Consider the following 21496-nt stretch of genomic DNA (forward strand, 5'->3'; position numbering starts at 1 on the left):
AGCACCATTCCCGTCACTGCCATCGTCATCAGCACCATCCCCGTCACTGCCAACGTCATCGGCACCATCCCCGTCACTGCCACAGTCACTGCCCTCAACTTCAGTGTCCTCACCACCCTATAAGCTCCCTTCTTCTGCCAGGCCCATCAGACCCACTCTTGGGTTCCTGTGGACCAAAGAAGCTCCACAGCATCCAGCTGTGTCTGGGCCACCATCCTCTTCCCAGCCGCATGCTTGGGCCTGAGAGGAGTGGAGAGCACGCGTGTTTCTGGGACCCAGTTGCTCCCAAGGGCCACACTGCAGGAGCAGGACTCACCATCTGGTTTTTCAGGGCCCCCTCAAATCGCAGGCCCCGTTGACAGGAACCCCGGCCATCGATCACCACCACAGCGTAGCCCAGTGATGCCAGCGTGTTCAGCCGCAGGTACTTGATGCCCTTGAAGGAGTTGTTCACCAGCTGCACCTGCAGGGAAGGTGGGTGGTGAGAGCTGCAGGGGGGGCGGGGGCGGGGCCTGGGCCAGGGTGCACCCACCTGTGGGCCCCCATAGACGAAGAGCACAGTGGGGTGCTTCCTTCCCGGCTGCAGGGTGTGTGGCTTGTAGATCATGCCATATAGCTGCACATCGGCACGGGTGTGGAAGTGGAAGATTTCGGGGGGTACGTAGTCCGGGGGGCAGTCTACGGTGACAAAGGTACTGACAGTGGCCAGGAGGGCTGTGCCCACCCCAAGCCCAGGCCTGTAGACCTCATCTGCTCCCACTGCTTCTGCCTGGAAGATGATCTTGGGGGAGCGGGGGGGGGGGAGCTCCATGGAGGACAAGCAATCTCCTTGGCATGGCCACCCCGCAGGGTTCCTCCATCAGCCTAGCCACTGTGGAAAGAGTCACCCCTGACCGTGGCTACCTCTGGGTTTCCTGAGGACTGGCATACAGCCACATGGGTCGGCCTTGCTTTCCTGGGACACCACCTCTATGTGCCCCAGGCTGGCTTGGACCCAGACACAGTGCTCTTGCCTCTGCCTCCTGCGGGCTGGGATGACAGTGTGCACTACCACACTTGGGTTCTGGGGATGGAACCGGGGTGCAATCAAGCCCTAGCCACTACAGGAGGTCTCTGCAAGGCACACCTTGGGACAGTGGCTTGACAAGCACTCCAAATCTCGTGTGGGCAGAGTCATGGCGAACCTCAGGCTCTAAGGCGGGTCTCTCAGAATTATCTTTTTCTGAGGCCCCTCTGCTGGCTGACCCTGAGCTCCCTGCCAAAGCTATAGCTTCCAAACGTCTGTCACAGTGGTTGCCCCAGGGTGGCAGAGACACAGAGAACCCCGCTTGCCATGAGAGTGAACTGTCTCCATCTCTGTACCCATTCCCTGAGGCCGCACTACTCACTGGCTGCCTCCATCATGCTGGCCCAGAAGCGCGGCTGCTTGTGCAGTGGGTCGTCGTCAGGGCCGCTCAGCTTGTACACATGCACACAGGGCGGCGTGCTCACGCTGCTATAGTGACTCACAAACATGTCGAAGTTCTGCTGGAGGCAGGGTGTTGCTCAGTGCACAGGAGCAGGCCTTTCCTTTCCCCAGAATCCCACACCCACCCACCCACCCGCAGGTCGCCGCCGCCACCCTTTGCAGATGAGAAATCGGCCGGTCAGGGACTGTCCCAGTTCATGGACTCAGGCCTCATCCTTGATGGTTTCTAGAATGTTCTGAGAGGCTAAGGGCTATGGGCTGGATTAGAGGGAGCAGCCTCCTCATTTTTCCCTGGGAGGCCCGGGTGGGCAGGGGGTGTGGCGTGCCTACCTGACTCATGGAACAGCTGTGGGAAAAGCCAGGCGTGGTGAGCCGCACGATCTCACCAGCGGACTCGTAGCTGACCACGTAGAGGTGGTGCTCCAGGGGCGTGTCCTTGGTGCCTTGGAAGTACACCAACTTCGTCTGTTCATTAACCCAGATCTGCAGGCAATGGGGGCTTCTGTGAGCAGCCGTGTCTGGCTACACTTCCTGCCCTAGACTCAGTGCCAGGGACCACAGTCAGGGACACCCTGGTGCCCCAGCCAGCAGCAGCCAGGCACGACTGAGGGCAGAGCGTGAGGGACAGACAGGCTGCTGTGGGGCTGAGAACGCCCCAGAACGCACAGGTCCCGACTGCCCGACTGCACGTGCTGCACTACGTAAGCTGGGCATGTGATGGAACAGGCGCTACCCAATACTTGGGAGGATCGGAGTTCAAGGTCATCCTTAGCTACACAGTGAGTTAATTGCTGCCTGGGCTACATGAGACCTTTTCTCAAAAAATAAAAAGATGTGTTTGTTTGATTTTGAGGCTGAGGAATGCTATATAGCCCAGGCTAGCCTAAAATATAAAGGTTTTCCCCTCCTTGGGTCCTGAGTGTCGGGATGACAGGCCCACCGATAACACTCTTGCTTGTACTCTGAAAATGTTTTGCTCTTGTGGTTTCCTTAATTCCAGAGTCAAAAGTTCAAAGCCACATGGAGAAGTCCTGTCTGTGGCAACACAGGTGGGGACGTGTTCACACTAGGATGGTCACTCAGAGTATTTCCAGGTGTACGTGGCTAAGGCAGAGCTCAATGGGAACTTGCCTAACACTCATGAGGACCCTGGTGCTATGCACAGCACCGCCAAGTTAAAGAATGAATAAAAATTAGAAATACATGAAGTAAATTTAAAAACTTTAAATCTGGTTCTGTGCTTGGGGAACCCTGGGTAGCTTGTCTGGACATGTGCAGCCACCATAACTAGGGAGCTCCCCGTAAGGGGTGGGAGGAGGCTGGCTGGCCCTTAGCACCCGATCCAGAACTGCTGTCCTGGGCAGCCCTGCAATAGGCCAGGTCTCCCTACACGGAACTCCCGCTGAGAATACTGGTGTCCTGGGGCCTCTGGTGGGGATGGGGCAGGAGCAGAGCCAGCCACAGGAGGGCCAGGAGAAAGGTACCTTGGAGCCATGTCTTGACAGAACCTCCCACTCGCCACTGGTCAGCGCGACCTCGTCCTTGATGGGGCACTTGAACTCATCTGTGGGAAGGGGAGCAGAGAGGTGAAGGGACGAGGGTCGTGGATGGGACCCGGCAGCTCTGCAAGGGAAGGACAGTCTCAGCCAGTGCCCAGCATGGCCTAAGGGCAACTGTGTGGGAACCTGTCAGAGAGGACCAGGCACCAGTGATCCCAGAGAACAGGAAGGAGCCTTCCTAATCTACAGCATGTGTGGCATGTGATCAGTGGCCATGACCTCCTAGATCATGCCGGACCACCAGAACCAGAACCAGAACCAGAACCAGGCTTCCATTGGGCAACCAAGCATGGCGGCACACACCTTTAATCCCAGCGCTTCAGAGGAAGATGTGGTCTGGGACAGCTGCAGGGGGACAGCTGGCTTCCTGTTCTATCTTCCTAGTCTAAGGCCTCCAGGAGAGTTACCATTGCCCAGGCTAGCCCTCACATGCCCTGCCCATACACAGAGCCACCACCCCTGCCCCTCTGTTCCACCCCTGCCTGCGCCTCAGATTTGAGGCTGTGCATCTACATCTCAGCACCAAAGGGTTCATCGGCCACGTCACTCAGACATCCCCTCCTCCTGGGGTGTCCTCCAAAGCCACCGTCTTCCCCATGCCAGCCTCCTCCCCCTCCACAGCCCTTCTTCATGTTTGACTTTTGCTCCAGGTGTGCAGGTCTACCCCTGAGCACCACGTGTGTGCAGTGTCCACCTGTGAAGGCCCGTGACGGCCTGTGAAAGCCCGTGAAGGCCCGTGAAGGCACAGGACCCGGGGAACTAGAGAGGCAGTTCTCAGCCGTGTGGGTGCTAGGAACCGAGCCCAGGTCCTATGCAAGAGCAGCCAGTGCTTTAACCACTGAGCCACTGCTCCCCGCCCATTTTAGACAGGGCCTCAGCCCAGGCTGGCTTCAAGCTCACTAGGTAGCCAAGGATGACCCTGAAGTCCTGATCCTTCTGCCTCCACCTGACATTCTACCACACACAGTTTCTGTGGTGCTGGGGATGGAACCCATGGCTTCCTGTGTGTCAGGTGGACACTGTATCAACACTGTACCAGAAGGCTGGCCCTTCTGAAGCTCTCGCCTGCTCAGACACTCAGCAGCCACCACATAATGCCAAGAGGTACACGCTGGGGCCCGGCACTCTGGCACCTGGATCTCGGGCTGGGTAACCATGAACTGGAGGGAACCTTCTAGGCGAAGTCCCCTGAGTGCAGTGGTGGTGTCCCAGCAGGGGCAGATCAAGTTGACGACATTCCTGTGACAGAGGTCACTGCCAGGAGGGACACAGACAGAAGCTGGGACATGAGGCCTGGGCTCCCTGTGGCTCCTGGCCCTCAGAGATGCCATCTCATTAGCTCTCTGTCCCTTGAGGCCATGGCTGCCACAGCCTGCTGCGGGCGCTACCCCTGAAGATGACCTGTCTTCAGGAGACTTGAGCGACGTCTGAAGACGAATGTAGCTGTCACAGCTGGGGGAGCTGCTGGCACGGAGCAGGTAAAAATGGGGATACCACCCCTTGAATGTCGCCAGTGGAGGCTGGGCCTGCGCCCTGAGCTGAGGCCATGGCCTGTGCAAAGGCCCTGAGGTAGAAGACACAGCTCCACTGCACAGACTGTGACCTGTCCTGATGGCCCAAGGCACCCTCTCAATAATGGCCCGGAAGTGCCCCCAGCCCCTGGGGTTCACCGGCCATTGCCCCAGGAGCCGTGAGCTTCTTCTAGAAGCATTGTCTATTCAGACTTTGTGCCTCAAGTCACTGGCTCCAAAGCACACCATGAGCTCCTCTCTCTTGATGGGTCCTGGAGTCTCTCTGGCCCTGACTGGACCCCACGCCATGCTTGGCACCATGTGCCCATCCCACTGGGAGAGAGCATCACCAAGGACCACATCTCGGTCAAGAATACGTCCTTTTTCAAGCTGCTCTCCTCACCCCTGGCCCTGAGCCCCACAGGAACACAGTCATGTTAGATGTTAGAAAAAGCCGCTACCTGCTCTCTTAGGGTCACAGCCCACTGGTGCCCCCACCTCCTCCTCCAGGCGTCTCCGACACTGCGAACTCTGTCCTGCACACACAGCCTTTCTCTCCAGCCGCGTCCCTGCGCCAGGCCTTTGCACAGCTGCATTCTCTGCCTTAAGCCTTCACTGCGAGCTCACCACATGCATCCCAGGCCCTGTCAGATCCCTGCAGCAGCATGCCACCCAGGCACTAACTCACAGTACAACAGTGTCCCTTATTCTCCTCCTGACTCTGCCAAATCCACCTTCTCTACATCTCCTGAGGCAGAGACTCCATCTCCAATCATTCCAGCATGGCCCCTTAGAGTCTTTGGGGAGGACATGCTTTGCTTGCTGGCTCAGACAGGCCTTTCCCCTCCAGCCTCAGCCTCAGGTCTGAGGTCACTGATGTGCCCACTACATACCATGTCCCTTCTCAGACAGTGGCACCCCGAGCCCCTGGAGCCACTCTGGTCCAGGCACAGAGGATCTGAAGGCTGAAGCTGGGACACAAACAAGAGCAGCAGGCAAACTAGGAACAAGGAGGTGTGACCACCCACAGGAGTGACGAGGAACAAGGAGGTGTGACCACCGGCAGGAGTGACGAGGAACAAGGAGGTGTGACCACCCACAGGAGTGATGCATTAAACAAATGCAGTCACACAGTGCTGACAGTGATACACTGGCCACTCTAATGCCCTGGTGGCATCCAAGGCCCCACTGCACAGGTGCATAGGAAATCCCACCTGGTCAATCGATAAACACTCTGCTGTCAACTGCAGCAGGGCAGGGTAGGGCAGGGGGCCACTCTGATCCGCACCCCTGCCTCTGCTCACCTTCTGTGGGGCTGAGGGGCTCTGTCCAGTCATAGTCACGGGTTTTCAGGTCCACGGTGACCTTGTACAGGTGGCAGAAGCCAGTCTTACACTCGTTGGCACGGAGGAAGGAGAAATCCTGCTGGCCCTCGGCCTGCGGGAACGGGTGGAAGATGTCATGGACCTGCAGGGAGAGAAGCCAGGTCAGAGGGTTCTGTGACGGTTAGACCCCGAGTCCAGCCCACACCCCACTAGAGACCAGGGCATGGGAACAGTGGGCCCCTCGCTTCTGCTTACATTGATCCAGACGTTGGTGACTTCTTCATAAATGACGAAGGGCTGCACATTCTTGGGGATGGCTCTGGCAGCTGCCTTCCGCTGGGCCTCGGTCTCAGGGGATGGGATGAAGAGGGCTGGCGGTAGGAGGACAAGCTGGAGTCGTTGCTGCGGACGGTCCAGGAACATGGCCCAGGCACTGGAAGGATGAGAGAGGAGGCAGCAGGAGGGCTCAGTGGCTGGCAGGGGACAGCAGGGGGCAGGGTCACGCAGGGCCATTCCCTGGCTAGCCTGGCATACAATCTCCGGATTCCACGTAACGGAGGCCGAGGATAGCATTCTCAAATCAGACAAGTGGCTGAGGATGACCTTGAACTCTTGTTCCTCCTGCCTCCACTGTCAGAGCTGGGCTGGAATGGCAGGTGTGTGGCACCATGACCAGCATTAACTAAATGGCCGATATTTTTCTACTCTGGTGTTGGGTACAACCTGGGGCCTTGTGCACGTCAGACAACGCTGCAACCCAGGTCTTTGAAATGGTCTTGCCTGGCATGGCCATGCACCTGCCATCCCAGCAGTGAGGAGGTAGGGGCAGAAGGATTAGGAGTTCAGGCTTATCCTGGGCTAGAAAGTTCTAGGTCAGCCTGGGCTACACAGAAAGAGGAAAGGAAGATGAGGAGGAACTGGCGAGCAAGTCTGTACGTCTGCATTCTGTCCTAACCATGGAACTCGAGGGCACTGTGTCCTATCTGGTGTTCCCTCTACTCTGGACCACCTGGGATTGTCCCACCCTTGGGATTTTGGTCAGACTGACCTGATGCCCAGAGTCCCCTGCTAGATGAGGCTTAGAGAGACCCCAAGGGAAAAGGTATGGGTGCAGGGCACCAAGTGGCCCCCAGGGACCTGCCCATTCCCAGGACACTCACTATCTGCCATCCCGTGTCCAGCCAGCCCGGGCGATGTACTCCACCTTGGGGAAGAGGGAACTGAACGGTTGCACCAGCTCCTTCTCACAGTTCGACACGATCTGGGGAGACAGGGGCACGTCATGAATAATGCCAGAGCCCCCTGACTTCCAGAGTCCTCGTGGCTTGACACTCAGCACCTGCATGGTGACTGACAGGCTAAGCCCAGCTTCAGGAGCTCTGGGGCTCTCTCTGGTCTCCATACAGGCAAACACTCACTAAAAATAAAGTCAGGCATGGTGTTTCACGCCTTTAGTCCCAGCACTCACAACGCAGAGGCAGGCAGATCTCTGTGAGATCAAGGCCAGCCTGGTCTACAGAGCAAGTTCCAGGACAGTCAGGACTTCAAAGAGAGACTTTATCTCAAAAAAATAAAAATAAATCTTAAGAAAGGAAGGCAGGCAGGCAGCCAAGCAGGCAGGTGCACAGACCTCTGAGGTATGTAGGTGAGGTGGAAGTCACACTGGGTGTGACCCTAGTCCAACATGTTCTATCATACAAGGGAGAGAGGCAGGGACAGACCCAGTCCAGCCCTCAGAGCTCCCTCTGACCCACGGACGCCCAACCTGGGATCCTCAGCCTATACAGCTGCTGAGAGAGCACCCCGGCCACCAAAGCCACAGACTTAGGTCTCTCTGCAGTGGTGACATCTTCCACGGGGCAAAGCGGGATGGGGGAGTATGGGATGAGAAGGGGATGACAGGCAACTGACAGGAAGATGGGATGACAACAGCACATTGTGCTCCCTGCCATGTCCAGATGGTTCTGGAACCGCCTACTACTGCTCTGGGTCATCCCTGGACTTAGAGGGGTCTTGGGCCAGCTGAGCAAGGGGGCAAGGGGATGAGGGGAGAAATGGAGGCAGGTGGCAACCCTGGTGGGGTCACCAGGACATGCCTGCTCAGCAGCTGCAGTCCTCGCCGGGCTCGGGAGCCTGTTTGTGGCAGAGGCCTGGCTGTGGCCGAGCCCTGACTGCTCTTGTAGGTCTGAGTTCGGTTCCCAGGACCCAAAGAGCAGCTCATATCCACCTATAACTCCAGCTCCAGAGGATCCGACACCCATTTCCGACCTATATGGGCACTGTACTCGACACGTTAGAAAAAGAAAACAAAACTTAAAAAACAAAAACAAAAAACAAAAGGCTGATGGGTGTGACTGACAGCAGGTAATGCTGATGAAATGTTCTGAACAGACTGCACAGGAAGGGACTTGGTGGGTGAGGATCTAATGTGCAGAAAGGACGTACAATAACAAAGACAGCAGTCTAGCTTACATGTTCCCTGAATGTTATGAAAGCTTTTGCGAAAGCTTGCTGGAGGGCCAGCAGGGTAGCTCAGCAAAAGGACTTGGTCATTTTGTGACCAAGCTGATGACCTGAGGTAAACTGGTGGAAGCCCCCACGGTGGAGGTGGAGGGAGAGAGCTGACCCTCAAGTTGTCCTCTCCTGCTCTGTACACAGTCAACGCAAGGACCCGCACAGGCCCTGCCTGCCTGCTTTCCCTCGGGCCCAGGTGTTGCCTGGGGAACTTTCAATGTCACACACCCTTGGTGACCCGAGGGATTTGGACTTCGGGAGAGCCAGCAGCAGCTCTCATTGGATGGAGAAGGCACGGCACAATGACTGGAGAGATGGGCCTGTCAGCCTCTATGCCAGTGATCATGTCACACACTCCGGGTTGCCAGGCCTTACTCAGCACCTCTAAGTGAGCGATGTCAAGGGGGAAGGGACTGAGAAGGACCCAGAATATGGCCATGCTCAGCATGAGACCTGAGAACGGGCACCCCAGCAATCCGCCCCACAGTGTTCTGGGCCGTGGTCACCACAGCGTACAGGTGAGGCCACTTAGCTGACCACACATCTCAGAGAGCAGGCTGACTGTCCACATGCCCCCAGCCTCCCCTGGAGCTCCCCAGAACATGCCCAACACTTACCTTGCCCTGCTCATCTGTCTGGATCTCAGCCAGCTTCAGGGCGATCTTCGGATTCTTGCTGCCTGGAGGGGGAAGGTCAGCTGTCAGGCTGCCAGTGGCCACCCTGGCCAGGGACTGTGTGACCACACCTGTGGGGGGAGGTGGCAGGGCCCCTCCCAGGCATGACACAAAGTCTCCAGGGCAGGGATGACCTAACCCAGGGCCTGAACCGCATTACAAACAGGGGATGCACGATGCATTCCTTTGTCCTCTGGGAGCTGGAGTGGGAACACAACACGGCTGGTCACCCACACTTCTGAGATGTGGAATGTGGCTGGGACTGTTTTCTTAGGGTGCTGGGGACAGATCTTGGGATTCTTCTGGAAGATGGTTCAGGCCCCAGTACTGGGCAACATGAACACCTGACAAACGCCTCAGTTTCCACACCTGCCCAGCATGGATAAATGTGCATCACCGCACAGATGTCCTGCGGGAAGTTTAGGTCCCACCCACACAGCACCCAGGAGGGCTCACTGTGTGTCGGCAATGGTAGTATATTTTATTTATTTGACTTTTGAGATAGGGTCTTCATGAAGTCCAGGCTAGCCCAGAATCTTCTATAAAGCGAGGCTGGCCTTGAGCTTCTGATCCTTCTGCCTCCAATGGCACACACACACACACACACACGCACACGGTGGTGCTGGGGATGGAGCCTCAGTCCAAGTGACTCCCACAGAGGCACAGGCAGCAGGCCTGAGGTTAAACCAGGCTGTGTTTTTGTTGGTGTAGCCATCTTCCTTGGGGTGGAGTTTTCCTTCTAGTATTTTGTACAGGGCTGGGTTTGTAGTTAGGTATTGGTGAAATCTAGATTTGTCATGTAATATCTTGTTTTGTCCTCCTATGATGATTGACAGACACCTCCTTTTTTTTTTTTTTTTTTTAAATCACGTTGCCTGCCTGGAAGAGCACCCTGAAGATGCAGTGCCCCAGGAGGCCATTGCCTGGAACTGGAGTTACAGATGGGAGCCACATGTGAGACTGGCCAGGGTTGCTGCTGGCTAAGGTTTCTAACACCTTGAGATAGTAGAGAATAGGAGCTCATCCAGGAGAGCCCGTCTTGTTATTTTTCTTGACAGGTGTTCGCTACGTAGCCCAGGATGGCCTGAACTTGCCTCCAGTCTCAGAGGCCACTACGCGTTAGCATTGTCCAGGAGGCTCAGTCTGCTTGTCTGTGGCCGTCCAGGAGTAGAGAGGCCTGAGATGTGGCACTGAGCACTTGGAAGACGCTGCCACACGCACTTTCTGTGACCATGAGACCCGACAAAGTCAGGCAGCAGGAACCCCAGAGGATGGAACGCTGGCACTCACCTGTCCTGGGGTAGCGGTAGGAATCAGTCTTCCTCTCCTCCAGGGCAGGGGAGGGCACATGGATGACCTCCACCTCAGACTCATCCACCTCTTCATACAGGATACGCAGCGTTTTGAGGCCTTCAGAGCCTGGTCAGGGCCAAGGAGCAGGGACTCAGGGCACCCAACCACCCACCCACACCACACGGGGCTCTGAGCCTTAGCGGAATGACAGAAGCCAGCAGGAGGTGGCACAGAGCTGCCTGCTTGGGGTGTAGCGTCAACAGGGCCCTGAGATCATGGGCTCATGCTCTACTCTAAGGCCTCACCTTTGTGCAGCTTCTGCGAAAGGGGTGGGGACCCGGACCAGTATGACAGGCGTGCTATAAACACCCACGACAATGGGGGATGAGGGGAGTGCGTCAGAGCCTTAGGAAAAGCCAAACTTATCATCTGCACCCGGAGCCACACAGCCCAATGTGGGGCCACACATTTCTGTTGTCTACGCCACTCAGTCAGGGCGATTTTGTCATGTAACCTAAACACACACTCACATGCCCTGGAAGGGCAAAACACCACAGTGAGGGGCTGGGGGCGTGGTCACGGTGGAGCCCCGCCTAGAATCCCCCAATGAGGTGATGGGGGCGTGGTCAGGGTGGAGCCCCGCCTAAAATCCCTCAGTGAGGGGCTGGGGGCGTGGCCCTGATATCTAAGGGTCCCCCATGGTTTATAGGAATGACCCATCCAGGTGAGGCAAGGCCTTTGTCATCTCCCTGTCCTGTGCAGACTCTGGCGTAAGTATTTAACGGGTCCCTAGGTGTAGGTCCTGGGATCACATGGGCTGATTCAGTGGAGGCATAAGATGTGGGTTGCCTACCTTCCCAAGAGGCCGTGGGGCACCACCAGCATGCAGTGAAGCGGTCAAACTCCTCCTGGATGACGAAGGTGGCCACACCTGCAGACTTGGGGTCATCCAGGACATTGGCTGAGCCTGGGGGAGGGCACACTGTGAGTGATACACAGATTCCTGACATCCACTGTGAGTTAGGACCTCAGAGCTACAGGCCACCCGGGCTAGGCACTGTGAGGCTGGCTGTTAAGGGGCTGGCTGAGGACCCACCGTCACCCACGCCCAAGCCTCACCCTGGTGGCAGAAGGTGAGCCGCCGTTCCTCTCCAGTCTCGATGTTAGCCACCCACAGGTCATTGTTGTTGATGAAGGAGAAGAAGGCAGGGTCGGCGGGACAGATCTTGGGATCCATGCGCGGCCCGGAGCACTGGGTCTTGATCTCCAGTGGCTTCATAGGGGACACCTGGGGACAGGGAGGTTGGGTCAGCGTGCTGGCACCGTGTCCCCATCCCCGGATGCAGGACGCGCCTCACCATGAAGCCATTCTTGCCGCCGTCCCTGCAGTGGAACAGGCTGTTGCTGGCCTGGAAGAGGAAGAGGCCGCTCTCGCTGTGGAAGTCGTAGGAGGTGATGCCGAAGACACCCAGGCGCTTGCGTTCCCGCAGCAGCTCCTCCTCTCGAGAGTAGACGCCATGGTGGGGCGTGGCCTGGGGACACAGAGCATGGCATGCTGACTGGAAACTCCCTCCTGAGTGCCCATGGTCCCATAATGACATTTGGCCCCAGCCCTTGCTCACACCCTCAATTCTGGTGGTCCCTGTGGGGTCCTCCCCCACCTTATCACAGCCCTCCCTACTGAGAACATTCCCTATAAATCCCACAGCTCTACCTACAGAACACACCCAAGGTTTCTGGAAAGACATGTAGGGACACAGAGTGAGTCAGTCTGTTTGAGCCAGGGTCTCCTGTGGCCTGGCCTAGTCTGGGATGGGCTACTTGGTAGACTATAACCCCAAAAGGCGTGCACCACCACGCCTGGTTTATATAGTGACACGAGAGAACCTGGGGCTTCCTGTGTGCTGGCTGAGTGCTCTATGCATTGAGCCTCAGAACTGGGTGGGGGTGCAGCTCAGAGCTGGGATATGGACGGGGCAAGTGTGGAAGCCTGGGTTCCGTTCCCAGCACTGTGCCGTGCAGAAGGCTACCTGGGAACTAAGAGGACTGACCAAATGGGGAGTGGGAAGGGGGGCTCCGGCATGCCACTGTGATAGTGCTACTGTTCCCTCCAAACATGCACAAACCGCGGCCATGCCAGGGTGTCCCCTTCACTGGGCACCTCTGGGCAGTGATATTAATCATTAGCCAGGCCTGTGAGTCAACCCTCATTTGAAGATGCAGACTGGAGGGAGAAACGGTCTGATAAGTGCTCTAGTCAGAACTCTGTTCCCGGAAACCGGGTGTGGCACGGATGGCTCACCTGGAAGTGGTCCAGCATCTGCTTCCAAGACAGCAGCAGGAGGGCCTCCTTCCGCACCTTCTTGGGGATCTCGGAGTAGAGGAGGGAGTTCTCGCGGCTGCCATACGGCATTCCTGGGGAAGGATCACACAAACCTCAAGAGTGGGGGTCCCACCTGAGAGCGTATCAGGTCATGGCTCCCTCTGTTTGTAGAAAGAGCCCCCACGTCCATCACTATGTGCCTGTGAAAGCCAGAGTGGACATCAGGTCTCCCCTCTCCCTCTGCCTTGGACGTACAGAGATCCACCTGCACATCCCAAGTGCCAGGATAAGCCCCATGTCTGGCCTGTCTTTTTGGAGACATGGGCTCCCTTGTAACTAACTTAACTGGTCACCGTACCCCTGATCTCCCGTGTCCCACTCTGTGGCACCAGCCCTAGGGTGACAGGTGCAGTCAGCACACGTGCTCTGACATGGGTGTTGGGGATTTGAACTTGGTTCCTCGAGCTTGTGCAGCCAGCACTTTACCCGCTAGCCTGGCCCCTGCTGTTCAGGTTCTTCAGGCTTTTTCCCACCCTGAGATTCGGGCCCCAGTGGCTGTAGCACAGCGGAGCTCAGAGAGGGCAGTAGGAGAGCTCAGCTCTCCTGCTGTCATGTGTGGCTCTAGGACAGTGGTTCTCAACCTTTCTGATGCTGCAACCCTTTAATACAGTTCCTCATGCTGTAGTGACCCCCAACCATCAAATTATTTCATTGCCAACTTCATAACTGTAATTTTGTTGCTATGAATCATAATGGGTGAGCAGTTTCAAGACAGGGTTTCTCTGTGTAACAGTCGTAGCTGTCCTGGAACTAGCTTTTGTAGACCAGGCCGTCTTCAGATTCACAGAGATCCGCCTGCCTCTGCCTCCCGAGTGCTGGGACTAAAGGTATGCGCCACCACTGCCTGGCAATAATATAAATATTTGGTATGCAGGATCTCTCATATGTGACCCCTGAGTGGGTCACTACCCACAAGTTAAGAGTCACTGCTCTAGCTGGGCGGTGGTGGCGCACGCCTTTAATCCCAGCACTTGGGAGGCAGAGGCAGGTGGATCTCTGAGTTCGAGGCCAGCCTGGTCTACAAGAGCTAGTTCCAGGACAGGCTCTAGAAACTCACTGCTCTAGAAGGTTCCTCTGATGGAGAGATGTTGGCAAAGACTAAGGCCTAAACCAATCTCAGAGGAGAGTAAGGCTAAGCCTTAGAGAGAGGTGGGAGGAGTGTGCCTGCCTACTGCACCCATGGCTCCACCCACTCCAGCCTGGACCACAGCTCCAACTGCACCCTCCTCAGGCCCTGCCCTGGCATCAGCTCTCAGGACAACTGAATGTGGGCCTTGACTGAAAGACATGACTTATCGCTGAAGGGAAACGCACAACGAATTCCTTCCATTTCCCCAGTGCATCCCAAGTATTAAAAGACTATGACAGCCAACCTAGACTAATACACCCAGAAAAATACCTGCCTTAGTTAAAGGAGGAAAGAAATTCCATGATTAAAGAGTCTAAAAAATTATATTCAGCAAACGAAACCTAAATAAAATATAGGAATCATTATTTCAGGCTGAAAATGGATGAAGATTAGCAGACATAGCACGAATACAAAATAAAATATCACTGAGAACACCAACAAAAACCACCCCAAATTAGCAACAATTTGGCTACAATTAACACACTTCTTTCGGTAATAATTTCAAATATCATTGGCAAACAACACTGGGTGACAGAGCTGAGACTGGTAATTTATAGGGAACGGAGGTTTAAAGTCAGGGGCTGTAATTAGGGTTTCTGCAGCTGTGATAACACACGACATCCGGAGGACCATGGGGAGCAGGAGGGGTATTTCATCCTAAGCACACGCCAGCCCCTCTTCCTCCACAGTCTGGCAGTCTCTTAAATTTTAAAATAAGAAGAGAGACAAGAAGCAAAGACCCACCATCTCTGGTGCTGTCAGATATAACTGGTACTAAAAGGGGAATAATTTGAGGGAAGGACTCGAGAGGCTTGGAGAGGTGCCGTTCCACATGGGCAGGTCAGGGAAAGTGTCGCTGAGGAAGACAGATTTAAGAAGAGGCAGGTGGTAATTGAAGAGAACGTTCCAGCTATCTAAAAAGTGCAAAGGCTGTGTGGTTCTGGCGTATGTGGTGTCTGAGGGTCAAATGGATGAAGGAGGGGAGGAGAAAGCTCCCTGTGTTGAGAACGCTAACTAGGGGCCGGATTCCCCAGCCATGCGGTCATGGAGATTTGTGTGGAGGAGAAACTGCTGGGATCCGGTTGGAAACAGAGAAGCTCATTAGATGGCCCTATGAGCTAGGTAGGCTACAGAGAGGCCTGAGGAGAAGGGGCTGGCAGCCATCATGGCCATCAATCCCCCGCCTCAGCAGGTTCAGTGGCTAAAGACAGTGACAACTTCCTGCAAGCTTGGGTAAGGTCTAACGTGTGTCAGATAGCTCTCCTGGGCCTGTGGGTTCTTCGAGGGTAGAACCTCAAGTGGCTCTTACATACGTGCTCTGCTCACATCTACCGGCTTGAAGTGACCACAGACCCTCTGTGGACACATGAAGTCACATGGGCGTGCTCTCACCAAAGGAGCTCTGGGGCAAGACAGTCACAGTCTGAGAATCCCTGAAAGCAGTTGAATGGGTTCAGTTGGAGTAATGGCATCAAGGGAGAACTTAGGACAATGGTTTCTCCAGGAAGCTAGACATACTGGCCTCCACTGACCACTATCACATGGGGTTAGCTGAGACCCCTGGCAGAATGGTTAGGAAGATGCAATGTGTGACTGTGAACCCTGGCTAGAACAAGCAGAGCCCAAGTGGTGTGTGTGTGTGTGTGTGTGTCTGGGTTGTCCAGGCTGGGCTTTGACTTGCTAGGCAGCCAAGGATAAACCCTGAATTCCTCTTGTTCTTCCAGCCCCCCCACTTCGATGACGAGAGACAGTATGCCCTCCAGAGATGGGGAAGCTAAGGTCACAATGCAGGGCAACCCCATGGGATTGGCCGAGTAGTAATAGTACTGTCAGCATCAGGTACGCGGTCAGCAGAGTGACCAGTTTCAGAATGCTTCAACTTCCCCTCTCTGGTCAAGAAGCCTGGGGACCAGGGCTGGTGCTCCTGAGTCCCGAGCAGTCCAGCAGCATGCAGGGTGCTTGGTAGCCCCAGAACATGGCGCCTCTTATGGTGATTTGTGGGACACTTGACCTCTGCCTAGCTCCACTTCTGCAGCTGCCAGACTGTCTGATTTCCTGAGACAGGGTCACTGTTCAGCCCCGGCTGTTCTGGAACTTGCTGTGTGGCTCAGACTGGCCTTGAACTCAGAGATGCACCTGCCTCTCCTGAGTGCTAGGACTAAATGCGTGCACTATTGGGAATATGACACAGGCCAGTGAGAGGCTTGGTGAGTTCCGGGACTTGCCACCAAGACTGGCGACCTAAGTTTGAGCCCTGGAACCCACACAGTGTCTCTGACCTCCACACACCAACAACGATGAAGTGTAGGGAGGGGGACGTCTGGGGTGTGAGCTGTGCCTCAGTCCTGCCTGCGGGCAGCTGCTCCCCAGAAGTAGTCTGCTGTGCTTGAGGCTTCCCAACAGGAAGTCCAAGGCGAGTCTGTGCCAAGGACATTAAAGCCGCCACCTTCCACAGCTGATTAACAAGCAATTACACCAACATCCCGAGCCAGTACATTCCTAGACAGGCCTCCGGTGCTGGCACCACAGCCCATGATGCCTAGCGTTGACAGCAAGGGTAGGGCCGACTAAGGACACCCTGGCTCTGCCGTGGCTGCCTCACCTATGGGCTCTGCCTTCACACACACACACACACACACACACACACACACACCCTGCCTAGCCCCAGGCAGGTACCCTGGGCACACACCCACACTGTTTCTAGTCACCGAGGAGTGTGGCCTTGACCAGCTTGGCAGGGACCAAGCTGAACTAGAGTGCTCAGTGCATCTTGAACTCAAGACAGAGGCCGAGAGTCCACGTTGCTCTAGGCCCTGAGGCCTCACTGCCACACAGAAGAGCTGTTGGCAACGGAATGGGCTGATAGCCAGGGCCAGTGCATCCCCTCAGGGTTCAGCCCATCCCGCACAAAGGTCATGTCCCACATAGTAAACCTGGGCCTATGAGGACAGAGGTGCTTGGGAATGGCTGGGTCAGGCCACATTCTTCGGGCAACAGGGGAGCCTCAACTAGGGTCTCCACCATGCACCTATCTAATCCTGGCTGATACCTAGCATAAAGACATGGCATAAAGGACTCAGAGGAACCAGGAGGTAACCCGAGGCCAGCGCTGTCAGGTAGCAGCTGATGAGACAGGGCTGGCTGGAGAGAAGCCGCTATGCTCACAGAGTTCTGGGCTCCTCTACATGTGTCCGGGCTCTGCCTTCACTACGCACTCATTTGTGGCCTTCCAGCCCCATGAAGACCCCCAGCACCCTGAGCTGATCCCTGAGGACACTGCACCCAGTCCAGACACACACACAAAGAGGCCATGCGTGAATGACCACCACCTGGGCCAATCCCATTCCTTTCCCCAGAAACCCAGAGCCCCGCCCCCAGGCCAGACAAGATGACTGAGAAGGCTAGCTGAGCAAATCAGATTCCTTCTCCGGACACCCTACAAGCTCTGGGCCCTGCCCACCCAGCCAAGCCAACAAGGCACAAACTCCTCCTGGAGAGACCACAGGAGTCACAGTGAAGGTTCATGGAACCCGGGCTGAGCCAATCAGAGTCCTTCTCCCAGGACCCTGAAGCCAGAGGGTCAATTTCTGTTGCTGAGACCCGAGGTGCCAGCATGGGCCCTGTCATAGGTGGACTGGAGCCATAGTCATGGGCTCCTGAGGCTCTGGGGTACAAGCACCCCATCCTGAGGCTGATGGCTTTGTATACTGGCTCTCTGGGCCATCCCCAGGCTCCTGGTACCAGGTGCACTTTGTGGCTGAGACCTCAGAGGGTTCTGTCCTTTCTCATGGTCCTGGGAAGCCAAGAGATCCCCAGAGAGAGAGCGAGCTGTGCTCTAGGCCTGAACCCGAGTCACTGCCTTTACTGAACCAGGGTTCTGCACCTGCGGCTGGCTGCAGTAACACTCTCCAGCACTGCATCCGCAGAAGACCGAGGTAAGGGAAACCTCAGGCAGAGAAGTTAGTCATGTGATCACGGAGGCAGCGGTGGGAGAGACGCGGCCACAAGCTGATGGATGCTGTATATTTCACAAGCTGGAAGAGACAGGAAGATCCTGCCTGGAGCTCCAGTAGGAAAGCAGTCTGGCTGCCATCTTCCCGTCAGAAGATGCAGGCTGGAGCTAACTCACTAAAGACAGGCTACGCAACAAGTGGGAGGAGCCAGCACTGAAAGGGGCGGGACCTCAGAGGAGGAAGCCCTGCCTGCTGTCCTCCCGGCCCAGCAGCGGTGGAGACACTCTCTCCCCCATGGGAACATGCCGCATGCCATGGCTGCTGTGGGTCACTCGGCAGTCTGGCAGCCTCAGTCAGCTTGTTTCCCATTACTGCACTGACAGTGGTGATTTGTGAGAGTCCGTGGGACTCCCTCCTGGGACGGCTCTGAAGGGGAAGTATGGAGACAGTGGGAGGAGCACGGCCACCCTGGGTCCACCTTGGCTCCTGTCATCCATGTACAGTAGGCAGTAGGCAGGTGACAATGTCCAGTCATTCGTGCATTCAAATGCTGAGACCCAGACATATACAGGCACAGTCTTGGGAACCAAGGCAACCACGACCAGCAGCAACAGGACCGGCCTGGAGGATGACCAGAGTCACCTATCCTAAAAAGTGTTTCTCAACTAGGGGTGACACCAACCCCCAGGAATGCTGGGCAATGTCTGAGGCTGTGACACGGGGGAGACCACCACAGAGTGGGCATGCGCGAAACCTAGGACGCCCACTAGTGGTCCAGCTGGCCACTGGTCAACAGCCAGGAGGCATGCTGTTTGCAAGCAAACAAGTCCAGCTGATTTCCAGAGGGTTCTTTCTTCTAGCACTATAGGCCCTTTAGGCCTACCTAGTAGGGCAGTGTCTGTGTCTCACGGACACTTCCTGTCTGTGAGCTGGGACTGGGTGCAGGCACTTCCTGTCTATGAGCTGGGTGCAGGCTTGGCTACAGAAGCTACAGAAAGTCTGAAGGGTCTGAGGGGTCAAACCCCAGGCGCTGCTGGCCCAGTGGGAGCACAGCTTGCCAACAGCTGGGCCGGGAGTAGGTGCCTCTGGGTTCTGTGGCAGGACAGTGAGCCAAGCTCCGCGGCTGGCCCATGGCACACTACACAGAGATAGTGCCAATTTCTGAGCCTCAGAATTCGTCCTAACACAGCACCACAGGGTGAGCTCCTGCTGGACGGAACAGCATGTGACCTTCCCACAGGGATCTGAGCTCCATCCTGTTTACCCAGAAAGCCCTGCCCAGCCAGCACCTGGGAAGTGGCCCAGCTAGGAGCAGTTTCTAGACTCAGGGCCACCTGGCCAGCCCTGAACTGTCACCTGCATGGCTGACCCAGGAAGTGGACTAACACTGCCTGACTCAGGCTGGTTGCTTCTGAAACCTCTTAGCACCCCAGGCCTGCCGGCAAAGGGCCGAGAGGACAGTCAGCTTACCCAGGTAGTAGAGGCGGTGGGAGTGGGGGCCGGACTCATCAGGCTTCTGCACGAACTGGAAGTCATGGGGGGCCTTGCTGATAATGAGGCCCGATGACTTGCGGCTGCCGTGGATGATGCTGCGCAGCCCGTCCCAGGAGTGCTTCTGCACACAGAAGCGCGCTGCCTCGTCGTCCATGTCGCCTGCCCCCACCTGCTCAGCTGGGGAGACCCCGCCAGACATCCTCGGGGACTCCTGTGACGGCAGCGAGAAGCTGTGGAGAGACACGTGCGTGAGATTGGGTGTCTTCCTGACAAGCTGACCTCACCATGGATGTTTCCAGATCAAGTTATTACAACTTTTTCAAGCAATTCTCAGGAAAACCAAGGTTCTGCTGAGTTAATCGGGACTCCACCTGGATCCACACCACTCATTCAACTGAAACTCTTCCTGGTCTTCCATGCTCAATTGGGCGTGGCTCAGGGTGGAGCCCCGCCTAGAATCCCCCAGTGAGGGGGTGTGGCTCAGGGTGGAGCCCCGCCTAGAATCCCCCAGTGAGGGGGTGTGGCTCAGGGTGGAGCTCCGCCTAGAATCCCCCAGTGAGGGGGTGTGGCTCAGGATGGAACCCCACCTAGAATCCCCCAGTGAGGGGGTGTGGCTGAGGGCAGAGCTCCGCGCTAGAACCGCCCCCTTCCCCCCGCCCCCCCCCCCCCGGGGGGGGGGCCCCGCCTAGAACCCCGCCCCATGAGAGGTAAGGCGTAGCTCAGGGTGGAGCTCCGCCTAGAATCCCCCCCTTTGATGGGCTGGGAGCATGGTCAGTGGTAGATGCTTGACTAAAACAGGAACTCAGGACTCTAAGCACACAACAAAAATCCAGCATTTTCTGGTGCAAGGACCCATATCTTCCAGGTTCTTGAGCAGCACCTCTTCATAACCTGCCTAGAGAAACCATTCCTTACTCAGACAGGGCGACTCTTTCGCATCTGTCCCAGGGTACATGTCATCCTTTCTGGTATGCACTTCTTTTTCTTTTTTATGTTGACTAAGCTCTTATTTTGTTTTGTTTTTCAAGACAGGGTTTCTCTGTCACAGTCACAGCTGTCCTGGAACTCGCTCTGTAGCCCAGGTTGACAGCTAACTCCCAGAGATCCGCCTGCCTCTGCCCGAGTGCTGGGATTAAAGGTGTATGCCACCACCGCTCGGCAGACTGACTAAGTATAAAACAGGTCTTTAGGAAGCTTCTCGTGCCGCCACCCTGAGATGGTCGCAACAGTTTTCCCTTCCCACAGGGCTGTCCTTTCCCTTAGGCATTTCTCACGATGGTTACTTGGTGAGTGTCCGTCCCACTTGGACCTCTCCTTGGCTCTGGAACTCAGCACCCTATGGACATCAGTGACAATAACAAAGACTTGGGGCTTCCAGATGTCACTGTGCACAGGGGACACCCACAGGGGCCGTCACACTGACATCATCCCAGTGAGCATCCTCCAGACCACCCTGCTGTCCCTCTGGTCCATGCTGGGACTGGCCACCTCCCAGCAGCTCCCTCCTCCTCTCAGCCACTGGGCTCAGCTCTGTCTGAGCAAACCTGGACCAACAGGCAAATATTTGCTTTAAAGAAATCTAAACACCCAGCCAGCCACGGTGACCCAGTTCTGGGCATGCCAGAGTGGCTGGGGGAAGCTGCAGGGGCTGAGATCCCTCTGTGGGCTCCAGAAGCTCCTGCAATGGAGCCTCCAAGCACCAGCAGGAGCGGGAATTGAAGGGTCAGGACTGTGGGATAGGAGGGTGGAGGGGCCCATGCGCAGTCGGGGTGCACCTTCACAGCTGTCTCCTAACTCTTCATCAACACAAGACCACAGTGGCTGGGTGGGCCTAGGAAGGCAGAGCTCTGAGTCGCAGGCCAGCCTAGGCTGCACAGGGAGATCCTGTCTCCAACAAACAAAAACACCACAGAGCCTGGTGCAGTGGCGGTGGCACACATCTGTGACCCCAGTGCCCAGGACGCCAAGGCAGGAAGATGGCAAGTTCATCCAGGTCACAGGGTGACAATATCTCAAAAACAAAACCAGAAGAAAGCATGCAAGATGGCTCAGAGAGGATTTGCGACCTGACTTCTACCCCAGAACCACTTAAAAGTGGAGAGAGAGAAATGACTTCACAAAGCCACCTCCAGAGCTTCCTCAGGACATGCAAACCCACACGTCCATTCACAGACAATAATAAATGACAGCAGA

The 21496-nt window shown here is 56.1% G+C and overlaps 1 protein-coding gene across 3 annotated transcripts in view; it reads right to left on the bottom strand.

The window, feature by feature from the left end:
- The window catches only part of Dpp9 (dipeptidyl peptidase 9), a 30264-nt gene that overhangs the window by 3884 nt on the left and 4884 nt on the right, over positions 1 to 21496 (bottom strand). For all 3 annotated transcript variants that reach the window (XM_038339446.2, XM_038339462.2, XM_038339455.2), the window contains exons 3-17: positions 19280 to 19533; positions 12647 to 12759; positions 11703 to 11876; positions 11464 to 11632; positions 11198 to 11311; positions 10342 to 10470; positions 8995 to 9056; positions 7024 to 7124; positions 6119 to 6296; positions 5843 to 6005; positions 2953 to 3032; positions 1799 to 1951; positions 1389 to 1524; positions 533 to 678; positions 317 to 463 (exon numbers count right to left, since the gene is read on the bottom strand). In XM_038339446.2, coding sequence (XP_038195374.1) covers positions 317 to 463; positions 533 to 678; positions 1389 to 1524; positions 1799 to 1951; positions 2953 to 3032; positions 5843 to 6005; positions 6119 to 6296; positions 7024 to 7124; positions 8995 to 9056; positions 10342 to 10470; positions 11198 to 11311; positions 11464 to 11632; positions 11703 to 11876; positions 12647 to 12759; positions 19280 to 19502 — 2088 coding nt within the window. In that variant the 5' untranslated portion in view covers positions 19503 to 19533. The remainder of the gene's footprint in view (positions 1 to 316; positions 464 to 532; positions 679 to 1388; positions 1525 to 1798; positions 1952 to 2952; positions 3033 to 5842; positions 6006 to 6118; positions 6297 to 7023; positions 7125 to 8994; positions 9057 to 10341; positions 10471 to 11197; positions 11312 to 11463; positions 11633 to 11702; positions 11877 to 12646; positions 12760 to 19279; positions 19534 to 21496) is intronic.

The sequence above is a fragment of the Arvicola amphibius genome, chromosome 1 (assembly GCF_903992535.2).
Source record: "Arvicola amphibius chromosome 1, mArvAmp1.2, whole genome shotgun sequence".
NCBI lineage: Eukaryota > Metazoa > Chordata > Mammalia > Rodentia > Cricetidae > Arvicola > Arvicola amphibius.